Source organism: Oenanthe melanoleuca, chromosome 11 (genome assembly GCF_029582105.1).
Source record: "Oenanthe melanoleuca isolate GR-GAL-2019-014 chromosome 11, OMel1.0, whole genome shotgun sequence".
NCBI classification, from domain to species: Eukaryota; Metazoa; Chordata; class Aves; order Passeriformes; family Muscicapidae; genus Oenanthe; species Oenanthe melanoleuca.
Window position 1 is genome coordinate 13428934 of NC_079345.1, and position 12199 is coordinate 13441132.

The 12199-nt window shown below is 40.8% G+C and overlaps 2 protein-coding genes across 2 annotated transcripts in view; both read right to left on the minus strand.

Annotated features, from left to right (window-relative positions):
* Positions 1–705: 705 nt before the first annotated feature.
* Positions 706–8806, minus strand: LOC130257732 (borealin-2-like). Its single transcript, XM_056500546.1, has 10 exons — positions 7020–8806; positions 6688–6816; positions 5706–5746; positions 5309–5369; positions 4620–4687; positions 3762–3829; positions 3052–3090; positions 1865–1997; positions 1567–1653; positions 706–881 (listed from the first exon to the last, which is right to left on the minus strand). The coding sequence occupies exons 1-10, from the start codon at positions 7177–7179 to the stop codon at positions 834–836; spliced, it is 834 nt and encodes a 277-aa protein (XP_056356521.1). The 5' UTR covers positions 7180–8806; the 3' UTR covers positions 706–833.
* A 428-nt stretch (positions 8807–9234) lies between these two features.
* Positions 9235–12199, minus strand: part of GPT2 (glutamic--pyruvic transaminase 2) — a 28373-nt gene continuing 25408 nt past the window's right edge. Inside the window, exon 11 of the mRNA XM_056500541.1 lies at positions 9235–11908. Within this exon, the coding sequence (XP_056356516.1) occupies positions 11818–11908 (91 nt within the window). The 3' untranslated portion in view covers positions 9235–11817. The remainder of the gene's footprint in view (positions 11909–12199) is intronic.

Below are 12199 nucleotides of genomic sequence, written 5' to 3' on the forward strand. Positions count from 1 at the left end.
TGGCATTCTCTAGTGGGTCTTTTATTTTCATTTATTAAAAATTGGGGCTGCTTTTTGTGAAGCTGTGGTTACATGCTGATCCTTTCTCCTGACTGATCTCACCAAGGAGTCAGTTCTTGTAACCTGCAGTGCTTAAACAATTACAACACCTGTCTTCTGCAGTCCCAGCAAAATAGAGTAATATTCAAAACCTTTAATCCCCACTCAGATTGGTTTTTTGAAGGGGAAGAGAGGGAAGGTATTAATGGTAGCTTTTCAGATAGCCAAAGTGAAGGGGTGGAAGAAGAGCTGATCACTGTAGGGCAGTTCTGCTTCATTCCTCAGCTGGCATTAATTTGAGCTCCTGCCAGCAGCACCTGATAACAAATTCTAATTTTACCTGTCATCTTGTACATTACTGTCATGATATTACTGTCATATCACACACAAGGCTGGAAATAAATTTTATTCCTGTATTAGATTCATATATGCTACCACATAACTGAAATTAAGTGTCTTAAGGCTGTTCAAAAATTTAGTACTTTGTACTTCAGTTTATTTGTGAGTTCAATATTAGAGAAACTTATTTACTATATACAGCTTCTTACTGTTCATTTTGCTGTAAAGTTAGTTAAAGTCTAACCTAAACCTTTTGTAAAGAAAAAGTAGGATTTTCTTCTGCTTTGGTATCCTTCATAACAGGAACTTAAGACATATCACATGATATAAAAGCTTATAAAAACATTTACTGGGCAGTATGCACCTTTATTAAGACATAATAGATATAATTTCAACACTTTGGAGGCAGCAGGCAGGAGCAGTCACGAATGTTCTGGAGTCACAGGACAGTTCCATTAACTTGGTTTAGGTGTTACCTTTCCACACAGTACAGTCAGCTCACTCTGAGGGGGAAAAATTCATTTTAGCTCAAGCTACCCAAAAGAACTTGGAAGAAGAAAAGTCCCTTCTGTTAAAGCAAGCAGTGAGCACTTATTCCCCACTGGTCTCTATACCTGCACAGCTGTAAACTGGTTAATACCTCTCATGTCTGGATAGATTTCTGTTACTTCAAACAATAGCCCAGGTACCCTCAGGAGGGTTGGGGAGTAGGCGCTACAAAGTTCTGTTCCACTTTATTTTGCTTCACAACCATTAAAGCAGATTCTGTTAACTGCAGCAGAGCATTAACAGATGTATAGTTCTTACTGCAAAGGCCACAGAATAATGGATTGAAGAAGAATCAGAACTGAGCTGTAGCTTTGTCAGCCTTTGTGAATGAGAGATAAGAGAATGGCAGTTTGCTCACATGGTAGGACAGCCACCAGAGCACTGCAGAAGGAAGAGTTTAAGCTCCTATGGTCCCCCAGGCTGTCACCAAACTGCACATGCTTATGTAAGTGCAGTTAGTTTTACACATGATCCCCATGCAGCAGATCTCCCCTCCCTCTTCCTCCCTCCAACTGATGCCAACCAGTTTAGGCTTAAACTCCAAAGAGTTTAAATCTGCATTCATGACAGAATTTGACATGAAAGCCTGGGGGACCAGGTGTCTGAATACACAGATCTGCAAACCTGGTTCAAGCTTACCACCAGGTTATGAATGTGCTGTACTGTATCCTGATTTAAGAGCTGCACATCAATATTATGGAGGTCTCCACCAGCTGTACAGAGTGTCTGTGAAGAGAAATAATAAGATTAAAAGATTTTTCTTGCATGCCCAGCTTCTCTAAGACTCATGCTCCCTTGTACTTTGCAAAACTTTGGCAAACATTTTTCCTTTTGTTTAGCAGCATCTCATTTAGGAATAGCAAGAGCTATCACTATCAAGACTATTTGCATTGATCAACTACTGTAAGGTGACAATGTTAAAAGAAAAAACAGATACCTGTCCATCAGCCAGGGGAATGTTGACAAATGGAACACTTTTATGTTGGGGTACTGATTTACTTCTTTTTAACATGCTTTGAACTCTTCCACTGGCAGGTAAAGTTCTTGAGACAGTCTGTTGTAATCCAGCACTAGAATATAATGAAAATGTTACTCTTAGGTAAACTTTCTAAACTTTCTGTGCTCTGCTGGAATTTTCAAGCATGAAGCAAATGCCAGTAGTAGGAAATACATCTAGGAGAGAGGCAGTCATGTTTAAATTTTTCCAGTTCTGCCAGGAGACTACAGAAATCCAACCATGACCACCACTTACGGGCATTGCTGGATAATGTTTTATGACCCTGCCACTGCAGTAACCTTGTAAGCCTGTGACACTAGATGACATTTTGGCCACTCAGTAACAAGAATATCTACTCTCCAATCAGCAGCGAATGTTTACAGTTTTGGAAAGAGGAAACTTCATGCCTCGGGGCTTAAGATAAGACGTGTGCTGTATCTTACTACAGAGGGAGATACCAATAAATACCAAAGCTGCTACCTCTCAGAGGCACAGGGCATGCCTTATGCCATGCAGAATTCCTAAGTTTTCATTATACAGTTGTTCTTATTCTACTAAAAAAATACATTTGGATGCATTCTGCATGGAAACACAAACCTCTGACATTTATAGCAGACCAAGGTGAAACTGATGGTTTCAGAACCCATTTAAGTTGTTCACTCCCTCACTTCAGCTTGTGCCAAAAGCAAACTGTATTGTATGGAAAATGATACTAACTGAAAATCTTGACTATTCAAGATGCCAAGAACTATCACTGTATTTGGTTAAGGGGTTTGTGGGGATTGGTTCATTTTTCTTTTAACAAAGCAGTATTGGTGACATTTTAATCAAGATTGGGCTCTGAGAACAAGTTTGAGATGTAGGTCTGTAAATAATGAATGAGAACAGAATTTATATTCTAAATACATTTTTTTAAACTGACTTTGGACATCAAATCCTGTGCCTGCATGACAATGTAAGTTAACACCCACACCCAAAGCAGGAGGTGTAACTGGTTTGGCATCCCTGATTCACATTTAGTGGCAGACCATGAAGATCTGTTGTATCTAGATTGATAATAATATAGATATATAATGTCTTCATATTGAACAAAATTATTTATTAAGAATGAGCCAAAAGCCCCTTACCTTTTAGCTCCCTTTGGAGTGGCTTTGAGATTTGTGACACTGCAATGAAAAGAAAGAGACTTAACATCCTTCTCAAGCCACACTAGCAGAAGAGTAAACAGATACAAAAATAAAAAGTAGTTCTTGGTTTTGTGTTTTGTAGGGGGTTTTATTTTGTTGGTTTGTTATTTTTATTTATTTCCTCCTCATATACTTCTATTGCAGAGTTTTAGCTGGGATGGAGGTAGACAGAGGGTGGATAAGAGAATGCTGAAGTGCCCTGTGACAGGAATCTAGTGTGAAAAACACGTGAAAAAGCCCTCCTGAAGTAAACATGACAGACTGGGATCTAAAACCATACAAGAACAAAATAATAATTTAGGTTACTGGGCAAGGGAGGGCTGCAATACCCAAATTAGGTGTTTACTACAGAACAATTCAGTAGTACTAGCACAGCAAAGATGCTTTCCTTACACGCTTTCTTCCATTAGTATTGTTTGGGAATCTGTACTCCTCCCCTAAGTTAGAACTGTGCACCATTATGCCTTCATCAGCTACAGGTGCTTTTATCTTCGTGTTCACATCACCACAGTGCATTTCAGTCAGGTTATAGAAGAATCCTTATCAGATGTATTCCCATTGGGCTCAAATCTCAGCTACTATATTTGAAAATAATTTGTTCAGCACTCACAAATTCAGGTGAGTTAAATAAGCTATCAAAGGTTTCTTACCTAGAAAGAGAGTTCAGTTTGCCAGTTAAACCAGAGGCCAATGAAACCAGTGACCTGGTTTTGGAAATCTGAAAATTTATAAATATAAAGACTGCAGTTAAAAAGGGTGGCATTTGAAAGCAAAATGATAGGTATTTGCAGGAAACAATACTGTAAACATTCCTGTTGAAAAAGGGTAGTTAAGTCCCATAGTGCTGCCTTTTATATTTGTGTATATATTATATATATATATATATCTAAAGTACCAAATATGGATTCTAAAAGTAGTTTCATAATGCCAAAACATATTTACTCCTATGAAGTTCTGTATAACTAACCACCTAATATACACCCATCCAACTTCTAAGCCTTTTTACAGTAAAAGTTGTAACTGCATGGAATCTTTTTTGTATTTGTTACCATCTTGCTACATCAGTGTCTGGCTGAGGAGCTACACTGCACAGACAGACTGAGTTGGCAAAACTAAAACACCTGATTTGGTTTAGAGACAAGAATGCTCTACTAAGTTATAGAAATGCATGGATTAAACATGAAGTTGATTTAAAAAATTAAAAAAGTTTCAATAAAATACAGTTCCTCAAACCATCAAGACTTACTGGCAAGTCAAGAGAGAATGACTATGCCAGTACTTGCCAGCCTGTGTGAATTAGTCACTAGAAGTGCAGATACCATATTTCATTATGAAAATAATTTGCTGTTTAGCCTTGCTTAACTTCAAATATGTTGCATTTAAAATAACTGACTTTTCCAATAGACAGCAGAGCACTGGCCTGCCTGGTCATGGATCTAGCAGGGTTTCTGGCAGGTCAGAACTGATTAAGTCCTTATGTTTTTTGAATAAAAACAGAATAAACTTACTTTTTTAGTTATTTTCTTTGCAGAACTGTGCTTGGAATCTTCATATTCAACAATTGTAGTTACCTTAACTAGAAATGTTAAGGCAAGACAAGGAAAATAAAGATCTCATGAATAGCACAAAACACCACTTCAGCCTCTTGTTTGAATATGGACAGCTTTGCCCCCTCTTGCTATCCAATGTCATTCACCTGGGACATAGGTCAAAGCAAACTCTGTGTGTTCATCACTGGCACTGGGACACACAGGACAGTTAAAAGAGCCCAAATAATCCCTCAGCCCACAGACAAAACAATTACAGCCCAGTGGCACTGTCTTCCTTATTGCATATTTGGGAATATGAAGAAAAATGGTATTTTTCTTACAAAGCTCAATGGGCAGAATGCCAAGGGAAACCTAAGAAAAGAGGGGTGACTTTCCTCCTATACTGTAAAGCCTTAAATCTGTCTCTTCTCACCATTTTCCCTGATAAATACAAAGGACAGAAGCTCCTATCTCATGATTTAAAGTATCCCTGCAGTAGCATAGCTCATGATTCTCCACACTGAATGCTGGAAGGGGTCTGTTATGCACTTTCCCCTCTTGCATACTTCAGGCTTAACATTTGTTTTACAAATGCTCAGTTCAAACTAGTAAAAAAAAAAAAGAAAATGCAGGAACCACAGGCTATATATGTTAATGAGTTGACCTGCCTTTTTTGCTGTTGGTCCTCACCAGTTTGGGATTTGGTATGTCTTCTAGAGAGCAGTCATTCTAAAAAAAAAATATTTATCCAACAAGGGAAGGTAATCAGATTTTTTCCCAGTAGATGCATATTATGTTACAAAAGGCAGTGAACTAAAAGGGCAGGAAAGCAACTAACAGGAAATAGGATTGGCTAAACACCGGTTTTTTTTGGAAACATCTGAATTTCTGCCAGCAGATGACCCTAAAACTTCAGAACTGTGCTGTGTCTGGCTGTCTAGTCTTTTCATATCATCTTCTATTTGAACACACAGCCAAACGAAATAATTTGTCTGAAGTATTTACAGCAGGGAGAGAAGAATTCTATTCTGTAAACTGTGATACAATTTGAAAACACATACTTACTACTACAGCAGCAAGAGTCACTTCCTCCTGTCCTTGCAAATCTGTAACTCAAGAAATTATAACTTATTTTGATACTATTACTTGCATAATATTTATCTTCATATTATTATTTTACGGGCTCAGAAGCAAAACAAGTAATTCAGGATTACAGTGGCTAAATAGGCAACCTTAGGTCAGCATATGTGTTACATTTGAACAAGAGTCCAGTCTTGCAGGACAGTCACTCCTACAAAACAACAATGAAAATCTAAGGCCATTTCAGTGTTTAATCCTTGAAAGAATCCTGAGTGTAGTCATAACAGTATCCCCCGAATTCAAAGAACCACCACATGCACACATTGCACTGCAGACAGCTAATGCTCTTAGGCAGAAGCTTCTCCAGGACACCAAAATACTCAGGCTTACAGTAAACTCAAGTTCTTCAAGAGGTTCAGGTTTGATCTCTGTGTGGCCCTAATAATTTCCAGCTGCAAGGCAGACTCCAGAAACATCAGTACTCACCAGAATATACATCTGATGCTCTGTACAGATCTTAAACCTCTGAATCAATGGGAGTTAAACTTGTTTGCTTATCATCACAGGTATATGACTAGATTAGAATGGCTCAGGAGAGTTCAAACTGACAGAGAAAATCTCTGTGGGTAAGGACGAAAGATTCAGATGAAAGAAATGCTTGTTTTTACACATAAAAAACACTAGGCTTGTAATTATTTCTTGTATCTTCAGACTTTAAATAAGATTTCTTAAGTGCACACATGATAGACTAGTCACCAACCTATTCTATATTCTTACACAGATCAGTCTGCTTGAACAAGAGTGCTCAGCGAGCATCTGCTGGCTAATAGCACTGCTGATCTGCTTAAAACACAGGGCAGACAAAGCAAACCTTTTCATGAAAGCCAATTTCCCAGGTTTTCTCTCGTAGCCCCGGGCACACTGCTGTCCGCACCCTAAGCACAGTGCCAGTGCACAGTGCTCTCACCGAGCACCTCTTTCCTCTTCATCTTCCTGACGGCAGCCGGCATCGTCAGCAGCTCCACCTCAAACGCCTTCTCCGCTGTCTGCAAAAGCGAATCCAGTTCTTTCTTCATCTCCTGGATGTGCTCCTTGGCTTTAAAACAAAACACGCTTTTATTGCCACGCTTTCCAAGTATAAGCACTGCGAGACCGCGCTATAAAAGCAAGTTAAAACAGCGATTTATCCGGAGGAATCCGAGCCGGGAGCCGGAGCGCCTGGAGCCCGCATCCAAGGCGGGGCGCGGGGCAGGCGGCCCTGCCCAGGGCGCGACCCCGGCCCCGCGCACCCCGCCATACCCTGCTGGTCGAAGTCGCTGAGGAAGAGCGCGATGCGCTGGTCCTTCTTCTTCTGGGAGAGCGCGGTGAGCCGGTCCCTGTCCCGGAGCAGCGGCCCGCGGTCCGGCTCCACGCCCGAGTCGCTGCTGCGCCGCCGGCACGGGGCCTTCCCCGGGGCCATGGCCACCAGCCGAGCCCGGAGCAGAGCCCGGAGCGGGGCCCGGAGCGGGGCCGGCCGGACACACCCCCGGGCGGGCCGGGGCGGGGGCGAGCGGCGAGCGGCGAGCGAGGGCCGCGGTCTCGGCTGTGTCAGAAGGGAGGGAGCGGCGTGAGGGGACACGGGAGGGAGTGCCCCGTGTCAGAGGTGCCTCAGGCGCTGGCACCTGTAGTGAGGGGACACGGGAGGGAGTGCCCCGTGTCAGAGGTGCCTCAGGCGCTGGCACCTGTAGTGACGGGACAAGGAGACATGGGTACAAATTGAGAGGTAAGATAACAGAGAGAAATTATTTACTTTGAGGGTGGTGAGACACTGGAAGCCAGGGAGCTTGTGGATGCCACAGCCCTGGCAGTGCTCAAGGCCGAGCTGGATAAGGCCTTGAGCAGCCTGGCCCGTGTGGGAGCTGTCCCTGCCCAGGCAGGCTGGGAAAAGATGGCACTGAACGTCCATTCCAACCCCTCAGCATTCTGTGATTCTACGATTTAAGGGTCCTTATGCCCTGGCAGGAGCTGGGCAGGCTCACACACAGACACAGACAGACAGACACACTGACACACAGACAGACACACAGATACACACACACACAGAGTCAGTCCTGGCAGCACAAAAGAGCTGCACTGTTTTGTTCCCTGTTTGGAGCAGCCCTGGGCTCACAGGAGCTGTGCTGGAGCAGGTGAGCGTTTCCATCCCCGGGCACTGTGACTGGTGCCCAGGACTGGGGTAGGCAGTGCTTGGGCTGCCAGGGCTTCCACAGGTGCTGGGAAGTCTCTGTGCTCCATAGGAACGGCCCTTTCAGAGCCCAGCTTTGGGGTTAGCTAAGTCACTGCTGTTCAGAGGGTTTCAGAGCTAACTAAGGGGATAACCTGCTCTGTCCAGTGCAAATGGTTACAGCTTGTGTAAATTCTGATCGGGTTAAGACAGGATTTAATAAACATGTTGTAACAGGGAACATTAAAAAGCATGGCTATACCAAAAGTTGAATATATAAAAACATTCAAATCCATATCATTAAAAATAGAATTCCTTGAAGAAACTCATCTTGCATGTATTGAAAAAAAAATAATACCAGAGGTATGAGTATCTTGGGTTTTGTACAAATTTGAGCAAGGAACTGTGCAAAAAGGCATTTAGATAATGGTTTAAAACACGAGTGATTTTCACATGGTGCATATGGATGCTGCTGCTCTCTGAAGTGAGTAGCTTTTTCTGTATCATATGCATCTGGCACATCTCTTGAGACAGATGGGACAGACTATGTCACTCAAAAAGAGCTGTAAAAATCTGACTGACAATTCTTAATATTAGCATTTTGTATCAGACCATGTTCTTGTTTGTAAAACAAACCACATACTCCACTACCCACACCCCCCCAAAAAAAAAACCTTTCTGGACAAACAGGTAAGTGTTTCTGTTCCAGAAAACACTCAAAATCCTGATACAAAGAGAATAATATCCCACTTTTGGTGGTTCTGTCATATGCATATATGTTTATGGAAGCAGGACTAGTTTCCCTAAATTTTGTTTTCTTTGAAATAACCAAACAAACACCACTAAAGTAATTCTGAGGTGTCACTGCAAAAAGATAGTGTTGCTCTGTAAATTTTATTTCCTACAAGCCATGTAAGAAATTTGTTTAAAAGGGAACTGACAACACCAAAAAAACCCCTTACCAAAGCTGTCAGGACACGGTTGATCAGCCTCAGCTGCCTGGCTGATCCTCTCTCTGAAGAAAGAAGTCGGGCTTGCTTGACTCCTGGTTACAACTCCTTTCATTATAGGATTAATTGTGAGCATAAACTTGCCTAAGACCCTCTCTATTTACTATTCTGCACTGGTAGGGAATAGTTTTGTGGTAACAAGTTGAACAAATGTCAAGTCCATAAACTGGAGTGATGCAGAAATTAATGATCTGCTACATGGGCACTAAATATTAGCAAATACTGGTTTGACCATGGGATTAAATGTATCATAGTGCAATCCAGCTGGTGTTGCTCTGATGACATAGGAAATGAAGAAGTATTACCATTTTTTTAACATGTGCTTTATTATTTGGAAGTCTCATACATCTGAAGTACTGTTATAAGGAGCACCTGGAGGAAGATCAAACCTAGAAGCATGCATTTGAAAGGAAGGATTGTCTGTTATTAATGAAATATTTCAAAGACATGAAAAAAAAGCCTTTTTGTCTTAGGTTTACAGGATTGTTCCACAAAAATGCACATTAACCTTATCACAATACATACAAATATTGTGGATGGACAATAGAAATCACCACCCTTCCATATGAGATGCATCAAGAACAAATTGTTATCCCTTATAATGTCAGAAACAGAAAAGGCACCATAATAGAATGTTTAGAAAAAACTCAGTTTATGCCATTATATTTTGATTCAAAAGTGTAAGAATTGCTCTCCCGACTTAAAACAAAAAGCCTTTCACACCTGTAAATTATCATTATAAACTTGTAAACCTTTACATTTTTTTCCAGAAGTATCAGGTGCAAATGCAAGGCAAATATAAAATCTATTGACTTATTAGATTACAAATACTACCCCATGAAAAAGCTGTAGTTACAAAAATATAAAAAATATTCTAACTCCCATTGTTAGATCTTAGTTTCAATCTACACTGCAGTAAGAGTCCAAAGCCAGATCTGATTTGGACACATTCCTAGAGCAGGAAAGTGCTGTTTGTCTTATTTTCACATCATTATTCTGACCTCCTCCCACGGTTTTGCTTTCTGGGTTTGTTTTATTAGTGCATATTAAGGATGCCAAGTGGAGAGTGCTGACAGGTTGTATTTTTCAGTGGATGGCAGCAGCATAGGTGTTCTCACTGTGCTCTGCTCCCAGAAGTGCACTGCTCTGAGGAGAAAAATGTAATTTTTTTTTCTCCAATCCTCCACAGCAGCTTTGTGTAGCAGCCATGCCATCTTCATCCATAACCTGTGACCCCTGGCAGGTGATTGAGAGGAATAAATTCTTCTCACAGGCCTCAGGAAGGAACTGTGAGAAGCTCACATGCTGGGTCATGGACTGGGGCTGCTGTGACAAGGACAGTTATGGGCAACACCTCACACGACAGATTGGCACAGGTTTATCTGGATGGGGTTTCTCTAGCCCTTGGATTAGCACAGAGTGTTGAACCAGCTACAACAGCAGCCTCACAAAATGCCAGTAGACATTAAAATGAGTTTACTTCAAAATAATAACTTAAAATGAATGACTAGATTGAATGTGATATTCTTGATGAATAAACTCTGTAAATGCTGAGCCTAAGCCTGACAAATGCTAATGCTTTCATATCTGAATACTGAAAGCTCTGTTCCTTTAGTCCTTTATCAGAGCTAGCAGAAGGTGTCCAGCTTCCAGCTCTAGAGAAAGAGAAGCTGTCCTTGTTTTCAGGGAAGCTGGCAGAGATTAGTGGAGTCACTGAGCTGTACTAGATAGCCACCTTGTTCAGCTGGGCTTTGAGAAGCACTTAGGATCGTTCAGCCAGCAGTAGGACTGTGGAAGATTTAAGTGTCAGCTGTACTGGCATTATCTTTATGCTTGGTGCAAGGCATTTTCCTTTCAATACCTTCCTCTTCATTAGAAATCAGCCCCAGCATTTCTCCTGGTAACAACGTGTCAGTCTTTGCAGGTTCCAGCTGGATTTTAGCCAGCTAGAGGGGCTGTGTGATGTTTCCAAACAAATGTTCCCCAAAGACAGAGCAGTTCTGAAAGGGTTGTGTTTTACCCTACTTGAAAGGATTGACTGTACTCACATCTGCTTTGAGACAGTAACTTACTCTGTTCCCTGTGTATAAAAGATGTGGGTTAAAGAGACTCCTGGAGCTGTTATGGCAGGAAGCGTTCAGTGCTCTTATGCTCTCATGTGTTAAATAGCACAGGAAGAAGATTGTATTCCTTGTTATGTTTCATTTTCATAAAAAATATGGTTCAAGCAGACACCACATTCACTCCTCTGATCAAAACTATATATTCTATTCCAGCTATACTGGGATGGCAGGATTTCTTTTCAGCAACATTTCAAAGGTATCTGCACACATCTGCTGAAGATTTTTTTAAATAAGCACACTGTCCCTACACGCTTGATCAGGTTTGGAGAACACTTCACACTTAACAACAAAAACAACAAAAATTAAACCAAGCAATACCTATAATGTAGGAGTTTGGATTTTTGTTTCTTAGAATTTTAAGATGGGAAACACATTCCTATCTAAACAATTGAACTTGGCATTTCTGTTTTGTAAAAAAACCCACATGTCAGTAGTAATTTTAATGAGCAATTCCCTTCCTCAACCTATTGAGTCAAAAGTTCACAAATGTAACTTTCAATCAAGGCACAAAAACATTTACTGACTCTTTCTTCTCACCGTTTTCTTCACATTCTTCCCCTTAAAAAAAACTTGGTGTAACAGTGTCTTCTACACCAGATATAACTTTAATAGTCCATTAAGTTGTAGCAGTATCTGAGTCTGGTTCTATCTATTCTGAATTTAGTTAAATTAGATAAACAGCACATTCTTAGCACATCATTGTTCATTGTCTGCATTTGCCTTGAAGGGGAGGGGATGAGGGGGGAAAAGCCACAGTAGTTTCATGCATATTTTTCAAGAAACTTTATGTGGAAGTCTTTCACTTTCTCCAGTAGGATCTTCAGCTTCTCTACTGGAGGAAGAATGGTGATTCTGAAAAATAATATTTAAAGAAATAAAAAACCCAACCCATATAATCTTCACAACCAACTAAACTATCATATTTGCTCATATCTTGATTAATCTCAAGGCACAGCAAGTAGCATGTTAAGTTTAACATCTGTTTTGATGTGATTCTCTCTCTTTTTGCATATTTATTTTAAGTGAACTATACTATTAAACTAGAGCAATTTGTATCTGTTGGATAGAAAACAGGAATTCAAGAACTGTTATTTTCTTCTGAGTAGAAGATTATCAGTAAGAAATAACTGCAATTCAGTTTCC

What these genes read in the sequence shown, in the direction of transcription:
- LOC130257732 (XM_056500546.1), bottom strand. Translation starts at nt 7,179, where the DNA reads ATGGCCCCGGGGAAGGCCCCGTGCCGGCGGCGCAGCAGCGACTCGGGC. An exon ending in CAAAGAAAATAACTAAAAAA is followed by an intron (nt 3,830 to 4,619) that starts GTAAGTTTATTC and finishes ATAAATTTTCAG; the next exon opens with ATTTCCAAAACCAGGTCACT. An exon ending in TTCCCCTGGCTGATGGACAG is followed by an intron (nt 1,654 to 1,864) that starts GTATCTGTTTTT and finishes TTCTCTTCACAG; the next exon opens with ACACTCTGTACAGCTGGTGG.